Genomic DNA, 21018 nt, shown 5'->3' with positions numbered 1-21018 from the left:
GCTGCATTGCCCAAAGAGCTGAGCTCCCTTCTGTGCAGCCTAGCTGCTTCTCCCTACCTCAGCCAGTGCTCCTTGCCCAGAAATGCAGCCTCCAGTATCTCCCAAAACTTTTATTTTTACATCAACCAAGCACAGGGGCAAAGTCATGTCAGCGCTGCCTGGGCCAAATGGGTCCAGGAAACCACTCATGGAAGAGGCATCCCTGGGAAGTCCTCATCTCTATGCCAGGACCCAGTTGCAAGGACGCTGCCTTGGCGGGGGGCTCACGTCACCACCCGGGACAAGAGCAGCGCTGGGCAGCACCATGTTTTCGCTGTGCGGAGGGACAGCCCTGAGGGCTGGGACCCCGTGCCCTTGGGGGTGCCGGGCAGTGCGTGCAGAGTGGTTAAAGGCACTCCTGGGGAGGCAGAGGTAGTTTCCAGGCACAGCGCAACAGGTCTAACAGGGACTGTGCACCCCAACGGGCCCCTGGCAAAGCTGGGGAGGAAAAGCAGCTGTTGAGGGTCCTGCTGCAAATAAGGCTGAATCTGAGAGCTCCCACCTTGGGGGGTGCCCACACGCTGCTGCGAAGAGTGCAGCACTGCTTGGGACTGCCCAGGACAAGCCCCAAGAGCTGTGCTCAAGCACCGTCCCTTTATGAGGAAAGGCACCATCGGTGAGCGAAAAGCACTATTGGGGAGCGAGGGGATGGGGCAACACTTCCTGCCGGGTCCCCACTCCTCCTACCAGCACCAAGCCAAGGCGAGGGATTGTGCGAAGCAGTGGAACAGGCACCGCGCAGCCACGGTGAAACAGAGATGGGTGAACAGAGGTGGAGGAGAAGGATCACAGGCCCAAACCATGGCACCTCATGCCCAAACACTGCTCAGGCTGGGTCATGCCCTCAGAGTCTCCTGCTGAGTCCTGAGTAAAACTGAAGAGGCGCAGGATAAGGCCCTGCTGGAGGCCAGAGGGCTCTAATGACAGTGCTGAGGCAGAGCACGTCCTACCCTCGCAGCACCAAGCTCACTCCTGCCCAGTCCCAGGCACGTACAGTGAAAAACCAGGCACAGCCAACAGCTCAGAGAAAGATGGGCTGCTCCTGCCCTGTCAGCAAGCGGTACGTGGACGCTGGCATCGTCTTGATGTGGACCTAAGGCAGAGACACAAAGATTAGCTAAGAGACATACCAAAGCCCAGGCTGGAGTGCGCTGGGGCAAAGCCCTGAGCACAGCCTGCTACTTTGGGGTTTGGGCAGGCCAGGACATTTCTTGTCCTAGCAGTGGGTCGGGCAGACAGGCTGCTCTAACCCAAACATCCCCGTGTCAGCACCGTGGACTGAGGCACGAGCGCTCTTGCCTGCCACCATGGAGAGGGGTCTCCTCGGTGTTGCCAGAGCACAGCCAGTCCAGCCACCCCTGAATGCCCTGGGGGCAGTCACAGGGAGCAGAGGATGCAGTGGCAGCCTGACCTGCGGCACAAGAGCCTCAGCCACCGCCTAGCCTGGGCCCAGCTTACCTCACTGACGGCCTGCGTGAGGATCTGGATGATCTTCTCATGCGGTGTTGCCACCACGCTCTGCCCATTGATCTCGATGATGCGGTGCCCCACACGGATGCCGCCTTTTTCCGCAATGCCCCCGCGCATCAGGCTGCAAATCTGGAGAGCAGGAGGTGCTGTTGAGAGCCAAGCTATTCCCGCACCCTAGGGCTGTGCTCAACCATGCTTGGGCTGTGCCCAGCCACCCCCGTGAGCCCTTGCATCCAGATAGGGTCCTGGCAAGAGCTCTGGGCATGGGTGGCATCTCCTCCAGCCCACGGGAACATTCTTCTCTGCCTTTCCTGGGCTTATCCAACGCAGCCACTGCGGAGCCCAGAGCAGGGAGTGGCTGGGATAGTGACAAGTGTCACTAAGGACACACAAACAAAACAAAAGAAAATCGCCACCCCCAACGCAAACAGCTAAGGAGTGCCAGGGAGACGGACCTAACCACCAGCACCATGGGCGAGCTAGCAGGGCCCTTTGCCACGGCACAGCACCGTGCCAGGGCAGCATCAGCGAAACCTCAGCCACAGCAGAGGCAGGGAGCACGGGAGCTGGGGGCTTGTCCACGCAGACATAGCCAAGACTGTGCGTCCCTCTGCCAGACTGGCCACCAAAGCCCTTGGCCAGCCCCAGTCCAGCTCTGCCTCTTTTGCCCCAGGCACTCACCACGCCATTCTCAACGCAGAAGCCCAGCTGGTACTTGGAGTCAGGGCGCCGGATGACAGCAGTGGTGACAGGGGGACAGTGCACTATGTTCAATGTCACCTCTGTCTGGTGCTTCAGTTCCTGAGAGAGAAAGTGGTGAGGATTAGTACAGTTTTCAGCGGGGAAACTGAGGCATGCACCAGGGCACTGCCATGCTCAGTTCAGAGAAATTCATAAATCCAGTCAAAGGTGCTCCATTCTGCCTCTCAGGCCACACTGCCCTTGTTTTCAGCTCCCTCTTTCCCAAGAGGTGGAAAGCGCAAGGGAGCCCCCCCAGGGATGCTTGGCGACATCCCTGCAAAGCCCTGCTTCCTCACCCACCCACCCACCTCCCCAGGCAGGGCCCTGCTCGCACCCTGGCACAACAAGTTCAATCCCCGGCTTCATCACTGCCTTGTCCCATCCTTCCCTCCCAAGGACAGGGAGCAGGGACCACCATGGCTCATAGGGTGGGTACAGCCTCCCACACTCCTCTGGTATCCTGCACCCTCTGTCCCCATAGCCTCCCATCATCTATCCCCTCCCCAGCACGGGAAAATTTGAGGGGACCCCAGCACTACAGACAGGCTCGGACTCATTCAGGCCAGTCCTATCTCGGCCAAGCACTCACCCTCCTGCCACGGTGACCAGCCCGGCCAGTGCAGCGGCTCTGGGCGCTCCGAGCTGGCCAGCGCTGGAGGCAGGAGGGCTCTGCAGGCCCAGCCCCGGCTCACCCGGATGATGCTCTGGCAGGTGGCGAGGGGCAGCCCCACCAGGCTTGTCCCGTTGACAGACATGAGGCGGTCCCCAATGCTCAGCTCGCCTGACCTCTCCGCAGGGCCCCCGTGCATGAGGTTGGCGATGACGACAGTGGGCAGGATGGAGCCCCAGCCTGACTCCACAACGGCGATGCCCAGGATCTCCCCCTTCTGCTTCCGGATGCAGACCTAGGGAGGACAAAGGCAGGTCACAGTCACCAGGATAGGGAGCCTGAGCCTTGGGCATCTGTCCCACCTCCCACATGGGTGTCCCGGGCTCAGAGCCAGCTGGGAGAGGGCAAGGGGAACCCAGATACCCAGTTCTCCACAAACCCCACACAGGCAGCTCTGTGGGGGAGAAATCATGGTTGCTCAAAGAGCCATGCAGGAAACAGGGAGGATGTAGCAGGTACTGTCACGCTGTCCCCCGCCCTCCAAAGCGGCTCTTACATCCTTGCAGTTCTCCTGCCTGGAGAAGTGGGTCAGCTCCGTGTTGTAGTGCTCCTGGTCCTCGAGGGCACGGCTGTACTGGCGAGGGCTCAACTCACTCGGGTTGATGCTGTTGGCCTCCAGAAAGCGCTGATAGGCCACGCCAAAGGCCTGCCCGATGGCCTGAGCAATGATCTGGGCCTACGGGAGGAGAAAGGTGTTTGTGCTATCGGCTCAGCACCATGGTGGACAAACTTGACCCACAAGCTGCCAGAGCCCAGCATGGAAAAAGCCTGGGAACCCCAAGGTCTCCCAGATCCTTTCCTACCTGGCTGGGCCTCTCCTCACACAGATTCCCCTTCTCTAGCTGAGCCCATCTGTGTGAACAGGGTGTCCAGGGAGGGCACCTTCCCCCTCTTTGTGCCCCACTGTGCACCCAGGAGCCCCTGGGTGTGGGGTTGCCACAAGACAGCCCAGCCGTCTCCACAGAAACTCAGAACACCCTGTCACAGCAGAATGGGGCCCAGGACCCCAATGCTGCCCTCCTCCCCAAGGGGCTCATGTGTGGTCTTACATCAGCTGAGTGGAAGACATGGCAGATCATCTTGTAGAGCCGCTTTTCCTCTGCGGCTTCCGCCCGTCGGGGCAGTTTCCGGCGAGCCATGAGCACCACAAGAGAGCCAATGTCAGCGATGTAGGAGATGGTCTGCAGGGAGTGATCCATCATGGCCTCCTGGCAAGAGAACAAGGGCAAGAGTGACGTTCAGCCCTCCTGGCTTGACAGGCACTGCAGGCAGCCTGAGAGCCAGCCAGGCACCTCCACAAACAGGGAAACGTTTGTGTTCAGTCTGATTCATATGTTGTCTCCACCAGCGTGCAAATCAAATACCTAACGTACTCTTGGGAGAAATCATGTCTGTGTTAAGACACAAGCAGCTCCTTCAGTTGACGGCTCATCTGCATCTCTGCTTGCTGCCAGGGGACAAGACAGCCTTTGCATCTTACTATAAGGAAGAAACTAATCCTGAGGCAAACTGCTCCAGAAATTTCAAGCCTCGCTCCCCCTGAGCTCAGGCTGGGAGCCCAGCTGTGCTTACAACGTGTAGTTTGAATGAAAAGCCCCATGCCACCATGTAAAGACAGCCAAACCACACACAACACATCTGCATGGGATATCTGGAGAGTGACACATCTCCTCCTGGCTGCCTACCCCTGTGCACAGGCCATCCCTGGGCATGACCCCACCTGTGTGGGCACAAATGGACATAAAGATGAGGTCCCAAGGTCAATAGAAAGGTTTCAGCAGCCCCAAAGCAATGTGCGTACCCTTGTTCCCACTCACCTGCGTGTCAGCTGTAAGCACCTTGATCCTCTGCGTGGAGACAAACAAGTCCACCTCCGTCATCGGCTGGGACTCCCCCTCCGGTGCCTGTGTGAAGTGTCCACGCAAGGTTACTGCTGCTGACAGGACTCCTGGGCCCTTGCTCCAGTACTGCAGAGAGCTGGGAAGTGCCCTCCGTGCATACCCCAGGCCTGAACACTGCTCGATGCCCCAGATGGGACAGCTGTGCCGAGCTGGTGATGATCATGCCTCTCCACCCTCCCTCACCTTGATCCTGTCCACGGCCTCTTGGGCCTGTGCCATGCGGACACTAGTCGGGGGATTCCTCTCTGAGACAAGCTGTGTGGAGCCCAGATACTTTGCCCCGAAGATCACACCATCCAGCAGATCCTCTGGGTCACAGGGGCCTGGAACTGAAACATCAGAAGGAATTAAGCAGTCAAAAGCACCCTCCACTCTGTCCAAGGACTGGGGTACCAGCTCCTACTGCCCATCAGCTTGTGCCCCTAGACACAGCAAAGCAGCTCCACATTTGGGAGATGGGCTCCTCGCATCACCCCAGGGCGGCCTTCTCCTTTGTCAAGCCTGAGGTGCACCCTGACATCCCTCCTGCTCCCCCTCCCAAGCCTGGGATCCCCTCTGGGCATCCCTGGAGCCCCTGCGTTAAACCTGGAGAAGGGGGAGTGGGGAATGAACCAGCCACCTGGAGATGGCAACTCCATCCTGCCACACATGGCAATAACCACTCTGCCCCTGGAAGGGCCCCTTTTCCAGCCTGGGTACAGAGCTGAGTGCTCCCTCCTTGGTAGGGACCCTGGAACACCAGCCACCCCCCTAGACCAGTGGTCAGAGCACAGGTCCGTGAGCCAGGACTCCTGAGTTCTTTTGCTATTCAAGCAGAGAAGCAACTCACCCTCTTTGAAGGCTGGACAGGAGGAGCAGGATTCCTTATTCTGCAAAGCAACAAGAGGGTGAGTGAGAGTCTGGATGGGAGCCTGTGCACTTAGAGCCTCCAGCCAGGCCATTTGGGAGAAGGTGCCAAGCCTTGGCACTGCAGCGACCAGACTCCAGAGCCACCCAAGGACAGAAGGGCACCCAGAGGACCAGGAGAACAGTCCTGGGGCTGGGGGGCCTGCTCAGACCCCGCTGATCTGTTCCCCAGGGGATGCAAGGGCACACAAGTGCCTTGATCACATTTAGAGCGGCAGGAGCCTGCAGCCACTACTGAGGGTCTTCTCTGGGCACCCTCAGCAGCTCAAAGCCATGTAAGACCCAGAAAGGCAACGCTTGCTGCCCTCTGTCCCACCAAATGCCCCACGAGGGAGCAAAGCCAAGGATCACTTCCCAGCTCACTGCTACCCCACTGTGGCCGCTATGCAATGCACTCACAGCCATGCTGCCTTTGGGTGGCTGCTCTGCCTCCTGGGCTGGAGTAGAGGACAGGGCCACCCACGCTGCCTCTGGGGAGCTGTCCTGGTTGTCCACGCAGGTGGAGTGGACCTCACAGAGCCCCTCTCCATAATACCAGCCACCAGAACATCCTTCCTCTGAGCTCTCTGGCCTCCCCAGTGCTTCAGGTGCATCCAGAGTGGCTGGTTCTTCTTGAGCCTGCAGCATCTCCAGATTAGTCCCAGCCAGGATGTCAGAACGGGCCAGGGGTGTCTCAGTGCTGGCCTCTGGCAGCCCCCCCTCATAGCACAGGAGGCTCAGCAAGTCCTCCCGATCGACCTCAGCAAAGAGCAGGCCGTGGCAAGGCCGGGAGCAGGCCGAGTGCTGGGCACAGCAGGGCCGCGTCTCCAGGCCTCTGCCTGTGGCTACATGCAGTGGGCAGGGCCGGCATTTGCCCTGGCACTCTCCATAACCCCGCGGGCTCCGCTCGCCCATCGCAGGGACAGCGCTGGTGTTCGAAGAGAGCGATGGTCCCTGCTTCGGGGCGGGCAAGTCATCGCAGATGTTAGTGCTGAGGGTCTGGAGCTGGGCTAGCAGGCCCTGGAGCTCCGAGGGCTCATCCTCCACATTCTCGACCCATTTGTCCCCACCCAGGCAAGCGCTGGCCTCGGGTGCCTCGTCCAGCTCCATGCCCGCCAGATCACCACTGCTCGGGGCTCGGGGGGGGGCTGTCTCCTGGGACGCGCTCCCTGCATTTGGTTTCCAGTTTGCAGTGACCTGCGGCCCTGTCACCTCTTCCTCCTCCATTTCTCTTCCCAAATCCTCACAAAGCTCAGCTTGCGTGCCCCCACCTCCTTTAAGGTCCGAAGCTGAAGCAGACTCTGGGATGGGCCCCGGGCTCCTCTGTCGACTCCTGGGGAGAGGCAGGTCCTGCCCGGACCTGTGGCTGGAGTGCAGGGTGACGAAGGGGGGCCCCTCCAGCCGCACGTCGCCCACGCTGTGCTCAGGAGCACTGGGCTGCACCAAAGGCCCTTGCTCCGTGTCCATGGCCGGCGGCTCTGGGGCTTCCTCACTGCCGAAATCAGGGGCTGCCGACGCAGTCGCTTGGAAATCCATGGTGCTCTCCATGGCGTTGCTCCCGCCTGCGGAGGCCGTGCCGCACTGGGGACAAAGGGGAGGAGGGATAGAGGGGCAGCAGAGGGATCCGAGGGTGGCTGCAGAGGAGCTGGGGGGGGGGGTCAAGGGGCCAGGAGGGGGCTGCAGAGGAGCTGGGGGCTGCAAGAAGCTGGAGAGGGGCCCGGGAAGGGGGGAGCCGAGTTGGGCTGGGGGTTGGGCTGCAGAGGGCTGGGCGGAGATGGGGGCTGCAGAGGGCCTGGGGCGGGGGGGGGGGGGGTGCAGAGGGGCTGTGAGGAGCCTGGGGGAGGACTGCAGAGAGGCTCGGGGTCCGGAGGGCGCCTGGAAGTAGGGGGGGGAAGCCCAGGAGCCTGCGGGGAGACCCGGGGAGGCCACAGAGCGGCCCGGCCCGGCCCGGCCCGGCCCGGCCCGGCCTGGCCCGGCCGGCGGCTGCGGCGGGGGGGGGGGGGGGGGTAGAGGGACCAGGTACCCGACCCTCCTCCCGGGCCCCGGCCGCGGCACTCCACCTCGCGGCGCCCCGGCCGGGCCGGGCCGGGCCGGGCCCCGGCCGCGCTCCCCGCTCGTCTCGCGCGAACGGGCCGGGCCGGGCCGGGCCGGGTCTCACCGCTTGGCAGCGTCGCCGACCCGTGTGAGCGATGATGCCGCCGCCGCCGCCGCCGCTCATGCGCATGCGCGGGCCGCACCGCACCGCCCCTCCCCGCGCCCGGCGCCCCGCTTCCGGTCGCCGTCGCGCATGCGCGGTCCGCGCCGCGCCGCCATGGCCGCCCGCGTGGTGGGGCGGGCGCTGCGCGCCGCCGTCTGCGCCGCGCCCGGCCCGGCCCGCAGCTACGCCAAGAAGCCGGGTGAGCGGCGCCGGGGGCCTTTCGCCCCCTGGGCTCGTCCCCACTGCGTGCCTCGCCCCCTGCCCCGTGGCTTGTCCTCGTGTCCCTCGCGGAGGCCTTGGCCCCCTCCCTCGTGCCTGCCCCGCGGCCTTGGCCCCTCACGCCCTTCCCCGGCTGCCTTCTGCGCCCCTCTCCGCCGGCCCCGTGCAGCTCCGTCCTGCCGTGCTCGTGTCCCCTGCCCGTGTCCGCTGCGCTGACCGTGCTCTTGTCCCCGCAGCTGCGAAGTCCAAGGGCAAGAACGTGGCGAAGGAGGACCTGAAGGGGCCGGAGGTGTGCACGGACCCCGTTATGCTCACCACCTACGCCATGGGGGTCAATATCTACAAGGAGGGTCCGGAGGTGGCCCTGAAGCCAGACTCTGAGTATCCCGACTGGTAGGTTGTGCCCGGCTCGCTGGCTGCAAGTGCAGGAGGGACCTAGTGTTAGAGCAGGGCCTGGAGGTTGGGACGTGCCTGGGTGGTGATAGGCACGGGTTTCTTGGTCCTGGCGTGGAGGGCTCCTCGCAGGGGGGGTAGCATGGGGGCAGCCTGTCTGTGCAAGACACCTGGGTACTCCAGCAAGGCCTTGTAAGTGGGTTCTTCCTGGTGGGCCCATCCTGACAAGGATGTCACGCTGGGCTGGCCCCTCTAATGCCCTGCAGCCGGGCAGGGAGGGAGTTTGTGGGGAAAGTGGTGCCTGCCTAGGCCTGGAGGCACAGATAAGTGTAGGAGAGATGGGGAACTGCTCCCCATTCTGGGAAGAGGAAGCTGGTGTTGATCTGCAGCCCAGAGACCTTCCCTGAGACCCAGGGGAGGAAAACAGACTGCACTGTGGTTGTAGTGGAGGAGGGACCTGGACACCCTGATCTCACACAGCCATTGCTTCATCCCCTGCCTGTCTCCTTCTTGCCACGGCCTCTCACATTCTCCATTCATCCCTCAGGCTCTTTGAGATGAACCTGGAGCCCCCCAAGAAGCTGGAGGAGCTGGACCCTGAATCGCTGGAATATTGGAGGCGCCTGCGGAAGTACAACACATGGCGCCGCAACAAATTGAAGAAGGGCAAGAAGCTGTAGGCCCAGACCCTGCCGTCCTCAGGGGCGCTGGAAGCTGCAGTGAATGTCAGCCGTGGATGTCGCTGGGCCGAAGTGCCCTCCCCTGCGTTTGGTCTCTTATTGTTGCTAAAAACTGATAATAAATCTATGGTCGTGCTGATGTCTCCCCTTCCTGAGGCTGTGGTGAGCCCAGACACCCTGCAACCTGCAAGCTCAGTGCAGGTGGCTCTCCAGCGACCTGTGTGTTTCCCCTCCCAGGGCCTGTCCCTGGTATATGCACTGCATCTTGCTCTGAGGATCCACTGGTGGCATTTGCAGCTAGCTGATCATGCCCCTTGCTGCTGGTTACCCTCAGGCCACAAATTCTGGTAGTTGTTGCTAAAACAGAAGCTTCGTTTTCTGCTCATAGAGGAGTTTAAGCTGCCAAACCAGCTCAGCTGTCTTCTGTGTGCTGCAACACCTGGGGAACTGTTTAAAGAGCCTACAGAGGAGGACAGAGGGTTTGCAGGGGAGATGCCTCCACTGGCATCACTGTGCCCCCCTTGAGAAAGGGGGTTTTGTGGACCTGGGCACCTGGGGCTCCCAGGGCCGCTTCCCTCAGTGGGGGAAGGATGGGGGATCTGGTTGGGCCTGCGGGGGCAGCAAGCGAGGTGCAGGGGGGTCATCGTGGTCCTTCCTGCTGGGTCATGTGCTCCCCAGGGCTCACAGCGCCTCCGCCACCACCCCGCACTCTCGCTTCCTCCCAACTAGGGCTGGTGGGGGAGACATCACCACACCAGAGAGAAGAGAGGTGTTCGCAAGGGAGATGTCTCGGGGTCACAGAGGGCTGCAGCTGCTGCGACACCTGGGTTTACAGCACAGTCCCTGGCCACAACTCCCCCAAACGCTTAGCAACGAGGGCTTCTTTGCTGCCCTGTCCCCGCGTGTCCGCAGCACGGAAAAGCGCACCAGCTTCCCCGTGGCTGTCTCCTGCCCCCGATCCCAGCCCCAAGCTGTGCAGAGAGGCCCTGGCTCAGAACCGCCCGGGTCCTTTATCAGCAAAGAAGGAGCATTGGAGCCACGGCCTGATCCACGGGCCCCGCAGCGTGCCCTGGACCGTGTGGGCCTCGGGGTGGCCCGAGACGCCAGGCTTTCCCCAGGGGCTGCAGGGAGGCTGGGCGAGCAGCTGGCGGGCGCCCACGCTGTGCAGCGCAGGAAGCGGCTCAGGAAAGCAGAAGTGCCGTTGGGGGGGGGGGGGCGGCGGCTTTTGCTTTTAACCTTCATTTCCTCTGCGTGGGGCTCGGCGCGCGCCGAGCTGCAGCTCGGAGCTGACGGCTCCGCGCAGGCTCCTCCGGCGGGAGGTGGGATCTGCCCTGGAGGCTTGGGCCGGACTGTGTCTGCAGGTGAGTGCCCCGGGCCTTCGAGGCGCTGTCCCTCTCTCCGTGCCCGCGCTGCTGCTTGCCCTCCCCTCGCCACCCTCCAGCGCACCCGGCCCCTTTAACTCGCCCACCACCAAAGTGCTGCACTAGGTGGGACCTTCCGTGCTCGAGCGCCCGCTGCTCCCTGGCTCCAGGGTTGGTCGGGCGTCACCCTGCTGCTGTGGATGAGCTGGCCCTGGGGACAAGCTCCCACCCCGCGTGTCTCAGTGGGGAGGGAGAAAGAGATGCAGGAGGAGGAAGGAGCCCTGTCCCCGGTGCCACCCACAGCCTGGGGCCGAGCAGGGCGGTTTCTATGCAAGGGGCAAGGAGGTTTGGGCCACGCTGCCTTGCTGGAGGTGCGAATTTGAGGGGAGCTGGGGCTGGTTCTGGCCCCAGCGCTGGGTGCTTGTCCCCTTTGCTCTCCCCTGCGTGCAGCTTGCATGGAGGATTCCTGTCCTGGGGCTCAGATTCATCTCCCCTTCCCCACTCCTGCCCCGATAGGCTCCTCTGGGTGCCCTGGCAGGGTTCAGGCTGCTTCCTGCCAGCTGGAGACACCACCAAGGTGATGGGCAAGGGGTTGCCTCAGCCTAGGGCTGGGCTAATGTGGACCTAGCTTTTTGCAGGATGCTGGGGGTGATCTGAGTCCCCTGTGCCACTGTCATGGCCCTTGTCCTCCAGGCACAGAGGAGGAACTTGTGGCATACCTGGCTGGCTGCCCACAGGCAGCACTCAGCAGGCCTGCCCGGCCAGCTTCCCCCTGCTCCTGGCACCTCTCCAGTGCGACTAAGGGGACCAAACCCTTGCTGGGCTTCCTGCAGGGCAACACGGCCACCCTGCTTGGCACCTCACTCTTGCAAGAACCACACAAACATCCCAGTCAACCTGGGCACCTCCATGCTGCCAGCTGGGATGTGGCAAGTCCTGCTGGGAGCTGACGTGATAGACTCGTGCTGGGTCCTGCTCATGCTCTTCATCCCAAGCCATCCCATGTTCCAGCCCCATGGACTCTGTTTCAGCTCCACTTGCCAGAGTAAAGCCATGTGATCTGTGAGAAGCTCCTGGAGATGCCCTGAGGGGTGCAGGCATCTGTCAGGTTACTCTGGTGATGACTCACACCCTCTGCATCCCTAGGCAGGCAGTGGCCAGGGACTTCACTCTTGGTGCTGGGACCGGGGCACCTGGCCAGGATGGCAGACTGGAGCATGCCCATTGGCTCCCTGGGTGAAGATGTGGTGGCGAGGCTCTGCGAGCTGCTGGACAACGCCAGCCGGGGCTGGCGCAAGCTGGCAGAGGTGGCTGGAGCTGAGAAACGCTTCAAGTGCAGGTAGGGATGTGGGGGCCATGGGCAGCAGCTGGGTCTGTCCCTGCACGAGGCATGTCCAGTGGTCCGTCCCTCACTGTTGATGGGTTGATGGCTCCAACCTGTCCCAGCTCCAGGTGACAAAATGCAGTGATTGGGCACAATACCCCAACAGCCAGGGCAGTGGGGCTGTGCAAGTACTGGGAGCCCTTTTCCATGCATGTGGGCACAGCCCTTCTGGTGGCTGAACAAAGGTCCCCATTGCCTGTTCACTTTGTTGTGGCCACAGCCTGGGATAGGAGGTGATGGCAAGTCATTTGGGCATTGCTGCACTCCAGGGAGGGAGGCTTTGCTGGGTCCCCATCCTCCCCAGGTGCCAGGGTGGGCCCTGTCTGCCTTGGAGCTGGGCTGTGGTGCTGACTGCTGGGGCCACTTTGCAGCGAGGAGGAGCTGGAGATGTGCTCACTGAAGGTGCTGGAGCCCCGTGGCAGCCCCACACAATGCCTCCTGCAGTTGCTGGCTGAACGTGACTGCAGCCTCAAGTACCTGCTGGGCTGCCTGGACAAGATGGGGCACACACAGGCCTACCAGGTCCTCAGCGGTGCTGGTAGGGACTGCCGGTGGGGTTGCATGGGGCCTGGAGGTGGGACCAAGGATGGAGGCTCGGCAGAAGAAAGTGAGGGAGAGAGGAAGAGCAGCTGATGGTCTCGTGCTCACTAGTGGGGCCCTGACCAGGGTGGGATGGAATGGAGTGCGATAGGATGGGATATGTCATGATGGGATGGAGTGGGATGTGGTAGGATGGTGTGGGATGGGTCAGGGTGAGATGGGATGGGAGAGGATGGGACAGGACAGGGTGTGTTGGGCTAGGATGGGGCAGGATGAGATGAGATGGGAATGAGACAGCGTGTGATGGGATAGGGTAGGGCAAGGTGAGAGGAGAAGGGGACAGGACAGGATGTGATGTAATGGGACAGGATAGGAAGAGATGGTTGGGATAGGATAGAGTATGAGAGGATGGGGCAGGATGTGATGGGATGGGGCAGGATGAGATGGGACGGGACAGGACCAAGGATGATTGGATAGAGCGGGGCGGTGCAGGACAGAGGTCTCAGCCAGCTAAGGTGGTTCTCTCCTCTCTTGCAGTCCAAGACATGATTCGCATCACAGTGCAGCCAGAGTCGCATAAGGTGACAGAGGGGACACGAGTGTCTCTGACCTGCTGGGCAACTGGCCCACCAGGGCTGAGTTACCAGTGGTTCCGCGGGAAGCAGGAGGTGAGGTCTCATTGTGGTTGCAAGACGCTGGGACAGGCTCGACCCTGCTCCTGGCACACAGAGTGGCTTTGGGCAAGTTCTCCTGGGGGCTTCTGGGCCCAGTCCATGGCAAAGGCACCCCAGTTGTCTCTGGACCAGCTCATGCCAGGAGGGATGGATGAGTGGAATGGAACTCCTGACTTGAGCTGTCTGAATCCTCAGTCCCTGACATCTTCCTGCTGTCTCCTAGCTGCCTGGAGCCACAGCCCCAGAGCTGGTGATCGACACAGCCACCCTGCAAGGCCAGCCCAGCTGGTACATCTGCCGGGTGAACTGTGGGGTCAGCTTTGTCTTCTCCAGGTGGGCCCACGTCCAGGTCGAGAAGAGCAGCAGCCCTAGCTCAGGTGGGCACAGAGATCTCTGTCCCCAGGCTGGTTCCCGCAGGGCGTCGTTCACTCCGTTGGGCTCTGGGCTGGTTCCTGCAGGGCATCATCTCACCCCACTCAGCCCTGGACGGGCTCCCGTAGGGCATCACTTGCCCTATCAGGTTCTGGCCTAGCTGAAAGGATCACTGGGCTTGCTGGGGTTGTGGTGGCCATGGAGGAGCTGAATGCACAAACCCTGGTTGTGCTGTGTTCCACATCCTCCTAGCGCCAGTCGGCTCATGGCCAGCACTTGCACGCCATGCCCAGCATCTATGGGTGCCAGGACCTGGGGGCTGGGGGTTTGGAGCTTGGATGGATCTGTACCCAGGGTTTGGCCCCAGGCTCTGCCGCATGTACTGAGCATCCTCACATCAAGCCAGAGGGTCCCAGCACAGCACAAGGGCTCCAGTGTGCCCTGGCTTGGCTGGGCGACAAATTTGGTGCACTGTCTCCTCTCCAGCAAGTGGGTACTGCCCAACCATGGTGGGGCTGCAGATCCTGCAGCAGCCACGGGCCTGTCGCTTGGCCGAAGGGGACACGCTGGTGCTGGAGTGCAGAGCCATTGGCAACCCACCGCCCCAGTACCAATGGTTCAGGAACCGGCGCCCCATGGAGGGTGCGCGGGCACCCCAGCTCCAGGTACTGCCACGAGGCCCCTTGCCATGCCTGGCGCCATGCAGGCTGTGCCTTGCAGCAGATGGCCCCCAGCTCCACTCCGTCCCTGGCAGGTGAAGCTGGTGACAACGGCTGAGAGGGGCAGCTATTCCTGCAGGGTGTTCAACCTCTTCCATGAGATGTGGAGCCAGGAGGTGGACGTGGAGATTGGTGAGGGCTCAGCACCATGCCTATGGCCAAGGCAGGCTTCCAGGTGGGGTGACAGCCCCGTCTAAGAGGTGACAACCAATGTCTCCTCCTGTTCCATCACACTAGTGTGGTGTATCCAGGCCATGTTTGCTTCATCCCCCTGTAAAGCCTTCCCGTGGCCTCTTCTGGGTGCCTCAGGCTTATTGGGAGGCTCTAACCCCATCCTGGGACACCATGATCACTGTTCGTGGTACAGCGCAAGAGCTGCTCCAGCGTGTCCCCATGCAATGCCAAGGTCCTCCCTAGCCCACTGGCCTCATCAGTGCCACCCTGTGCATCAACCAGCTCTCTCTAGCCTAACTCCCCCCTTCGCACTGTTACAGGCCCGCGTCTCTTCACCTCTGGAGGTTCCTGGCAGGATGGGGATGGAGGTATGTGCAGGCTTTGTCCTCGCTCGTCTCCCCCTTCCTGGAGCAGCATAGCTCTTCCTGGACCAGGAGATGGAGATGGTGCAAGACGTGGTGGGCTGGAGGCTGCCTGGCTCCTGGGCAGTTGGGCTCTCCCAAGGGGTCACCTTCTGCTTGTTTTTGCCCCTGGGGAGAGCCCACATGGATGCTCTCCGGTGGGACTGTGGTGCTCAGGGCTGGGGCACCCATGTTTCTGTCTTTTCAGGTGCCTCGGAGCATTGTAGCCCTGGACAGCTGTATGGTAAGAGTTCTTCCAGGAAACAACCTGTCCCAAACGGTTTGGCGACACTGGGGCTGTCACTGTCCCAGTTCCTGATGGCCAGTGTCACTCTGCAGGATCTCCTCTGCTCAGCTGGGCTCAGGCATGGAATGCTTGGGATGTAGCATCCTGGGGAGACTTGATCAGAGAGGCAGGGACCTGTGGTGCTGCAGGAGTACCACAGGCATGGGGACATTAGGCAAAACAAGGTGTCACCTCTGTAGGTGGTGGTGGTGGGGGGGACAGGGAAGCATTCCTGACTCTGTCCCCAGCATGTCCCTCTCCCATCCTGCCAGCCACCGACAAAGTGGCCCTGCTGATTGGCAACATGCACTACCTGCACCACAAACACCTGAAGGCCCCCATGGTGGACGTGCACGCGCTGAGCAGCCTCCTCCGCCAGCTCGACTTCAAGGTGGTCTCGCTGCTGGACCTGTGCAAGGCTGAGATGCAGATGGCCGTCAATGAGTTCCTCCTTCTCCTTGACAAGGGCGTCTACGGTACAGTGGGTCCTGCCATGTCTGTGCCCCTGTTGCCTGCCCACAACTGGGGTCCCTATTCATCAGGATGTCTCCAACCCTGGGGGTATCAGGACAGTTTGGGGCTAGGGGTCTTGTGGGAGAAGCTGGGCAAGGAATAGCCTAAACCAGGGCAAGAGTAGGAGCTCAGGGATGGGTAGTGCAGCCCAAGCTGAAGGAAAGACCCAGACTGTACAAACACTTGCCCTTCCACTGCAGTGGACCAGGGCAGCTGGGAGCAGGGTTGGCATTGCAGAGGGGGTTGCTGAGATTTGTGGGATGCCAGAATCTGGAAGGAGGCAGAACCCTGAGAAATGAGGAGGGAAAAAACCCCCTGTCCTCGTCCCACTCTCAGGTTTGCTTTACTATGCTGGGCATGGCTATGAGAATTTCGGCAACAGCTTCATGGTGCCCATCGATGCGCCCGGCTCCTACACCTCGGCCCACTGCCTGTGCGTGCAGCGCGTGCTGCGGAGCATGCAGCAGCGCCACACTGGCCTCAACATCTTCCTGCTCGACATGTGCCGCAAGAGGTGACCAAGTCCTGCCCATGAACCAAGGCGGGAGGTCCTGGGTTGTGGGCATGTGGGTGCTCACCACCAATAGGGTGCCCCAGTGAGACCTAGAGGAGGACAGCAGGACCCTGGAGTCCCATGCAGGCAGTAAGCACCTGGCAGGCACCCAATGGGATCATCTGGGTCCACCACTGGGGAGACATAGCTCCTGGGAAAACTAGAGTGTTCCCTGTGGGTTTGCGGCACGTAAAGCTCTTGGCAAGCAGGCTCCCCAGGCACAGGAGAGACCACACTGGTGTGTCCAAGCAGGCAGTAGATGCCCCTAGCTGTCCCACCACCCACTGCATGGGTCCCAGCAGCCCTTCTTTTCCAGGAACCTCAATGATGACATCATCCCGCAGGTCGGGGCATTGCAAGTCACAGCCAACATCGTCTTCGGCTATGCCACGTACGTCTCCATCTTCACCTTTCCCCGGGGATGCAGGCAGCAGGCCTGAGTCTAGGCAAACTTGCTTGGGTCCTACCATGCTTTGGGGCTGGTGGGACATGTTTCTTTGTGGCCTGGAGTGGGGACAGGGCCCAGCACCCCAACCAAGCTGTTCCCTGCACGTAGGTATGGTACATATTAAGCAGTATTGCTCCAGGTCAGATTGGCTCCCTTCCGGTCAGTGCCATTGGTGCTGTGGTGCATGAAGGAAAGTCTTAGCCCCAGATTCCTTTGTGGGAAGGGAGAAGCTCACAGTGGTGCTTGGGCTGATGGTGCCCAAGGGAATTCAGTAGTGAGGGTCCTCTGGAGCACAAGGATTGGGTTGACGATGACCAGGAAGGGTGATGACACTTTAAGTGTCCAGGATCCAGCCAAAGCCCCCACCTCATCCTGGCATGGCTGTTGAATGTGATATGTCCAGTTCTGGGGCTTGAGTCTGGGTCCAGCCTCACGCTGAGGATGCAGCTCCAGATCAAGAGCTAGTTCTGGAGGAACATCATGGGGACAGGAGGACCCCAGTGATGGAACCCACATCTACTTGTTGATCTCGCAGCTGCGCAGATGCTGAAGCTTACGAGCTGAGCCAGGGTGAGCTCTCCAATGGCATCTTTGTCAGCTTCCTCAAGCGCTGGCTGCTGGAGGACGAGAAGATCACAGTGCTGCTGGACAAGGTGGCCGAAGGTGAGTCGCAAGAGATGGGAGGCAGCCAGCGAGGCTCCCAGTCCTCTCAGACCCCCTCCTCCTCCTGCAGACATGGGTACGTTGGAGATCACTCGGGGTCGGCAAGCCTTGGAGCTGCGCAGCAACCTCTCAGAGAGACGAGCCCTCACAGACCCCATCCAACCAGCTGAGGGCCAGGATGAGTTGTCTGTCAGGAACCTGCAGTGGGCCAAGGCCCACGGTGAGTGTTGCACCCGCCTTGTCCCCATGTGCTTCTGGCACTCATGAGGTTTTGGAAAGGGAGGTCCAAGAGATGGTGGGATAAGGTGATGGGCAGCACCTCCCTGGACCTTTCTCCCAGCCTTTCCTCTCTGCTCCAGGAAAGAGAAATCCCCCAGCCCAACCCCTATGGAAGCTGCCAGCCCCAGGGCAGGAGCTTCAGGCTGGAGACCCTGCTCCAGGGAGACCTGCTCTTGCTATAAGAGCCCTGCAGTGGCTGCTCCCCAGTGGTTGAAGCACTGGCCCCATCCGTGAGCATCCCCAAAGGTCCCAACTCCATGCTCGCTGTCTCCCCAGTCCTGCCAGAAAGCCGGCACCTCCACTTTGACTGCGGGGTCACCGTCCAGCTGGGCTTTGCTGCCGAGTTCTCCAACATCATGATCATCTATACTCGCATTGTGGACACCCCAAAGGATATCACCAAGTGTGAGGCCAAGCTCACAGACATACCAGAGGTGAGAGCTCGTTTCTAAAACCTCTGGGCATCTGCTCCTGGTGACGTGGTGTTGGACAGGGTCCTGTTGGGCCCTCAGTGATTTTCATGGCCAGGCATTGTCTGAGACAGGAGCTGGACGTGGATCTCAAATTCACCAACAAGGAGAGCCCTGAGGAGGTGGGCAGCCCACTGTCTCCAACCTGGAGCCTTGATGTCCCCTCCTGCTGCCTCTACAGCCGGCTCTGCAGTCTGCAGAAACTGCGGGTAAGAGCTGTGCTGGGCTGGAGGACGGTGACATTGGCACTGCCTGGTCACTGTCCCCAGGGTTGGCTCTGCCAGGATCTGCTGTGGGTCTGCCCATGCAGCAAGGGGACAAGTCGATCCTCAGAGCTGGGCCAAACAGCTCTGGACACGGCGATGTCAGGGCCACGCCGTCCCCACGAGCTTGGGCCACGCCGTCCCCATGAGCTTGGGCCATGCCGTCCCCACGAGCTTGGGCCAGGCCGTCCCCATGAGCTTGGGCCACGCCGTCCCCACGAGCTTGGGCCAGGCCGTCCCCATGAGCTTGGGCCACGCCGTCCCCACGAGCTTGTGCCACGCCGTCCCCACGAGCTTGGGCCAGGCCATCCCCATGAGCTTGGGCCACGCCGTCCCCATGAGCTTGGGCCACGCCGTCCCCACGAGCTTGGGCCAGGCCGTCCCCATGAGCTTGGGCCACGCCGTCCCCATGAGCTTGGGCCACGCCGTCCCCATGAGCTTGGGCCAGGCCGTCCCCATGAGCTTGGGCCAGGCTGTCCCCATGAGCTTGCGCCACGCCGTCCCCATGAGCTTGGGCCAGGCTGTCCCCATGAGCTTGGGCCACGCCGTCCCCATGAGCTTGGGCCACGCCGTCCCCACGAGCTTTCCCCCACGCTACTCACTGGTGCTTTGCAGCAGGAGCTGGTGTTCACCGTGTGCCTGCAGTACCAGTACCGGGGCGTGGACGACTTTGTGGAGGAGAGGCAGATGGTGAACGTGGGGAAGCCGCTCATCGCCAAACTCAACCTGAGGCTTGGCGATGGGCCGGATGCCTCTGCCCAGCCCAACCCGGATGCCTCCGTCTCGCTGCCGGGCTCCGAGGCCTCTGGAAGCCCCCTGTCCGGCTCACCCCCGGGCAGCTGGGCGCCCGCCGACGCTCGCTGGATGAACACCCCCGAGGAGAACCTGAGCCCCGAGATCCCCAGCTCGCACTCCCTGTAGACGGGCAGCACGGCCCCCCCATCCCCACCGCGGTCCCCTCCGGCAGCTGCAGATGCCGCGGCGCTGCCACATCCCTCCTGCCAGGGGGGGCCAGGAGCCGGAGGGAGCAGAAGTGCCAAGGATGGAGCTGAGCCCCATCCTGCCCCGTGCCGGGGCTCCCCAGGACGCTGTGGGGTGCAGGGCTCGCCACACGGCACCACCAGGACCCCCAGTGCCGGCAGGATGGGGCTCAGCGGAAGGGTCCGGGCTGCGGTGCCGGGGGTTTGGGGACTCCCCCAAATATTTTGGCTGTGTGTTTGGGGCACCGGGGATGGGGCGTTTCGCTGGGGCGCCGCTCAGGGCCAGCCCCGCGCGTGGGTCACTTCCAGCCCCACGTCCCAGCCAGGCCGGGTGCCGCCGGCATCGGCGACACGGTCCCCCCCCCGCCGCCGGGCGCCGCCGGGACCCGCAGGTGGGCGCGGAGCCGAGGACGGGGGACCGGCCCCCGGCCCCAGCGGGAGCCCCCCGGGGACGGGGATGGGGTGGGGGGGGGGGGCAGAGTGCCCAAACGCCGCGGCTCAGCCGGCGCGCGAGGCGTCGCGCCGGGGCGAGCTTGGGCTCGTTCAGGCCTAGGAGAAATAGAGAGAAATAATCAGATTACGGGGCAAATCCAAAGGGAGGCGATTAACGGGGTGGGGAGCGGGAAGGGGCCGGCTCGGCCGAGGGGCGCGCTGTCCCCGCGCTGTCCCCGTGCTGTCCCCGCGCGTGCCCGCAGCCTCCGCGGCGCTCCGCCGGCTCGCCGCGCTCCGCGGGCGTCTCTGCGCTGGTGCCGGAAGCGGCGCCCGCCGCGGCCCACGGGCTTTTCCCCCAGGAAAAGCGGAAAATATTAGGAAAAGCAGCTCCAAATGAACCAAACTCCTGAAAGCACTCGGTGTCTATCCCCCAAGAGCAACAAATTTCCTTTTATTCCTGTTAGCTAGAATGACATTAATGGGGGGTTTTAAGGTTTTTCTGGGTTTAAAAGGCGTTATTATTATTTTTTTTTCCCTGCTGGAAATACCTGCGGAAAAAGTTTCTGCGCCGAGCGAGGGGGTTTGCCGGGCAAGGGGTGTGTGGCTTCGCGGGAGGTTGCCGGGGGGGCCCTCGGCCGGGCGTCCCCCCAACCCACCCCGAGCACCGCTCGGGTGTAACCTCATCACCTCCGCTCCAACCCCCAGTGCAAATTAGCTCATTTGAATAATTTGCATACCCCCCCCATGCCTTGAGGGAGCCACGTTCCCTGCTGCATGTCTCCCCCCCTCCCCCCCCCCCCCCCCCCCCCCGGTTCCCAGCTTCCAATTTTGGGCTGGGGGGTGGGGTGGGAGCTGAGAAGGGCTCTCGCCCCAATTAGGCTCCAATTAATCGGGCCAGGGAGGTGGGGGGGGGGAAGGGGAAGGAGGGGGGGTTCCCCCGGGCGCTGGCGCCAGCCCCGCTCGGCCGCCCCAATTACGGCGGGGGGCGGCGGCGGCCCCCGGCCCCGCTCAGCGCGGCCCTCGCCCCGCTCAAGCCCTATTACTTCCGCGGCCTTTGCTTCATTGTGGCCGCGCTGCCGAGCCGAGCCGAGCCGAGCCAGGCCAGGCGGGGGGGGGGGGGGGGGCAGCATCGATTATGCGTTTAATGGCTCGTTAAGGGTTTAATTGTCACTAACGAAGCAGACGGAGCCCGAGCGGGACTGCAGGGGACGAGGACAGGGACGAGGAGCCGGGTCTCGCCGGGGTCAGCGGCCTGCCGGCCCCCGGCGGCTCCCGGCTGCCCCCGAGGCCCACGGGGGGGTGACACACACA

General features: G+C 62.3%; 3 protein-coding genes across 3 annotated transcripts; 2 read left to right on the top strand and 1 right to left on the bottom strand.

Moving 5' to 3' along the window:
- Positions 1 to 95: 95 nt before the first annotated feature.
- APBA3 (amyloid beta precursor protein binding family A member 3) lies at positions 96 to 7792 on the bottom strand. Its single transcript, XM_062596060.1, has 11 exons — positions 7767 to 7792; positions 6127 to 7287; positions 5651 to 5690; positions 5005 to 5150; positions 4738 to 4824; positions 3970 to 4128; positions 3417 to 3596; positions 2943 to 3155; positions 2191 to 2310; positions 1498 to 1638; positions 96 to 1132 (listed from the first exon to the last, which is right to left on the bottom strand). Exons 2-11 carry the CDS (start codon positions 7252 to 7254, stop codon positions 1061 to 1063), a joined length of 2286 nt encoding a protein of 761 aa, XP_062452044.1. The 5' UTR covers positions 7255 to 7287; positions 7767 to 7792; the 3' UTR covers positions 96 to 1060.
- Positions 7793 to 8014: 222 nt separating this feature from the next.
- MRPL54 (mitochondrial ribosomal protein L54) lies at positions 8015 to 9334 on the top strand. Its single transcript, XM_062596370.1, has 3 exons — positions 8015 to 8102; positions 8359 to 8515; positions 9063 to 9334. Exons 1-3 carry the CDS (start codon positions 8018 to 8020, stop codon positions 9193 to 9195), a joined length of 375 nt encoding a protein of 124 aa, XP_062452354.1. The 5' UTR covers positions 8015 to 8017; the 3' UTR covers positions 9196 to 9334.
- Positions 9335 to 11758: 2424 nt separating this feature from the next.
- On the top strand, positions 11759 to 19553 carry LOC134151618 (mucosa-associated lymphoid tissue lymphoma translocation protein 1-like). Its single transcript, XM_062596334.1, has 16 exons — positions 11759 to 11895; positions 12312 to 12478; positions 13018 to 13148; positions 13378 to 13531; positions 14013 to 14191; positions 14281 to 14377; positions 14740 to 14787; positions 15029 to 15064; positions 15379 to 15582; positions 15956 to 16133; positions 16489 to 16563; positions 17156 to 17283; positions 17354 to 17503; positions 17839 to 17996; positions 18107 to 18241; positions 18911 to 19553. The coding sequence occupies exons 1-16, from the start codon at positions 11759 to 11761 to the stop codon at positions 19214 to 19216; spliced, it is 2283 nt and encodes a 760-aa protein (XP_062452318.1). The 3' UTR covers positions 19217 to 19553.
- The last annotated feature ends 1465 nt before the right edge of the window (positions 19554 to 21018 follow it).

The sequence above is a fragment of the Rhea pennata genome, chromosome 27 (assembly GCF_028389875.1).
Source record: "Rhea pennata isolate bPtePen1 chromosome 27, bPtePen1.pri, whole genome shotgun sequence".
Classification (NCBI taxonomy): domain Eukaryota; kingdom Metazoa; phylum Chordata; class Aves; order Rheiformes; family Rheidae; genus Rhea; species Rhea pennata.
The sequence above is the reverse complement of the archived record's forward strand: the minus strand, read 5'-3'. Positions and strand labels throughout refer to the sequence as shown.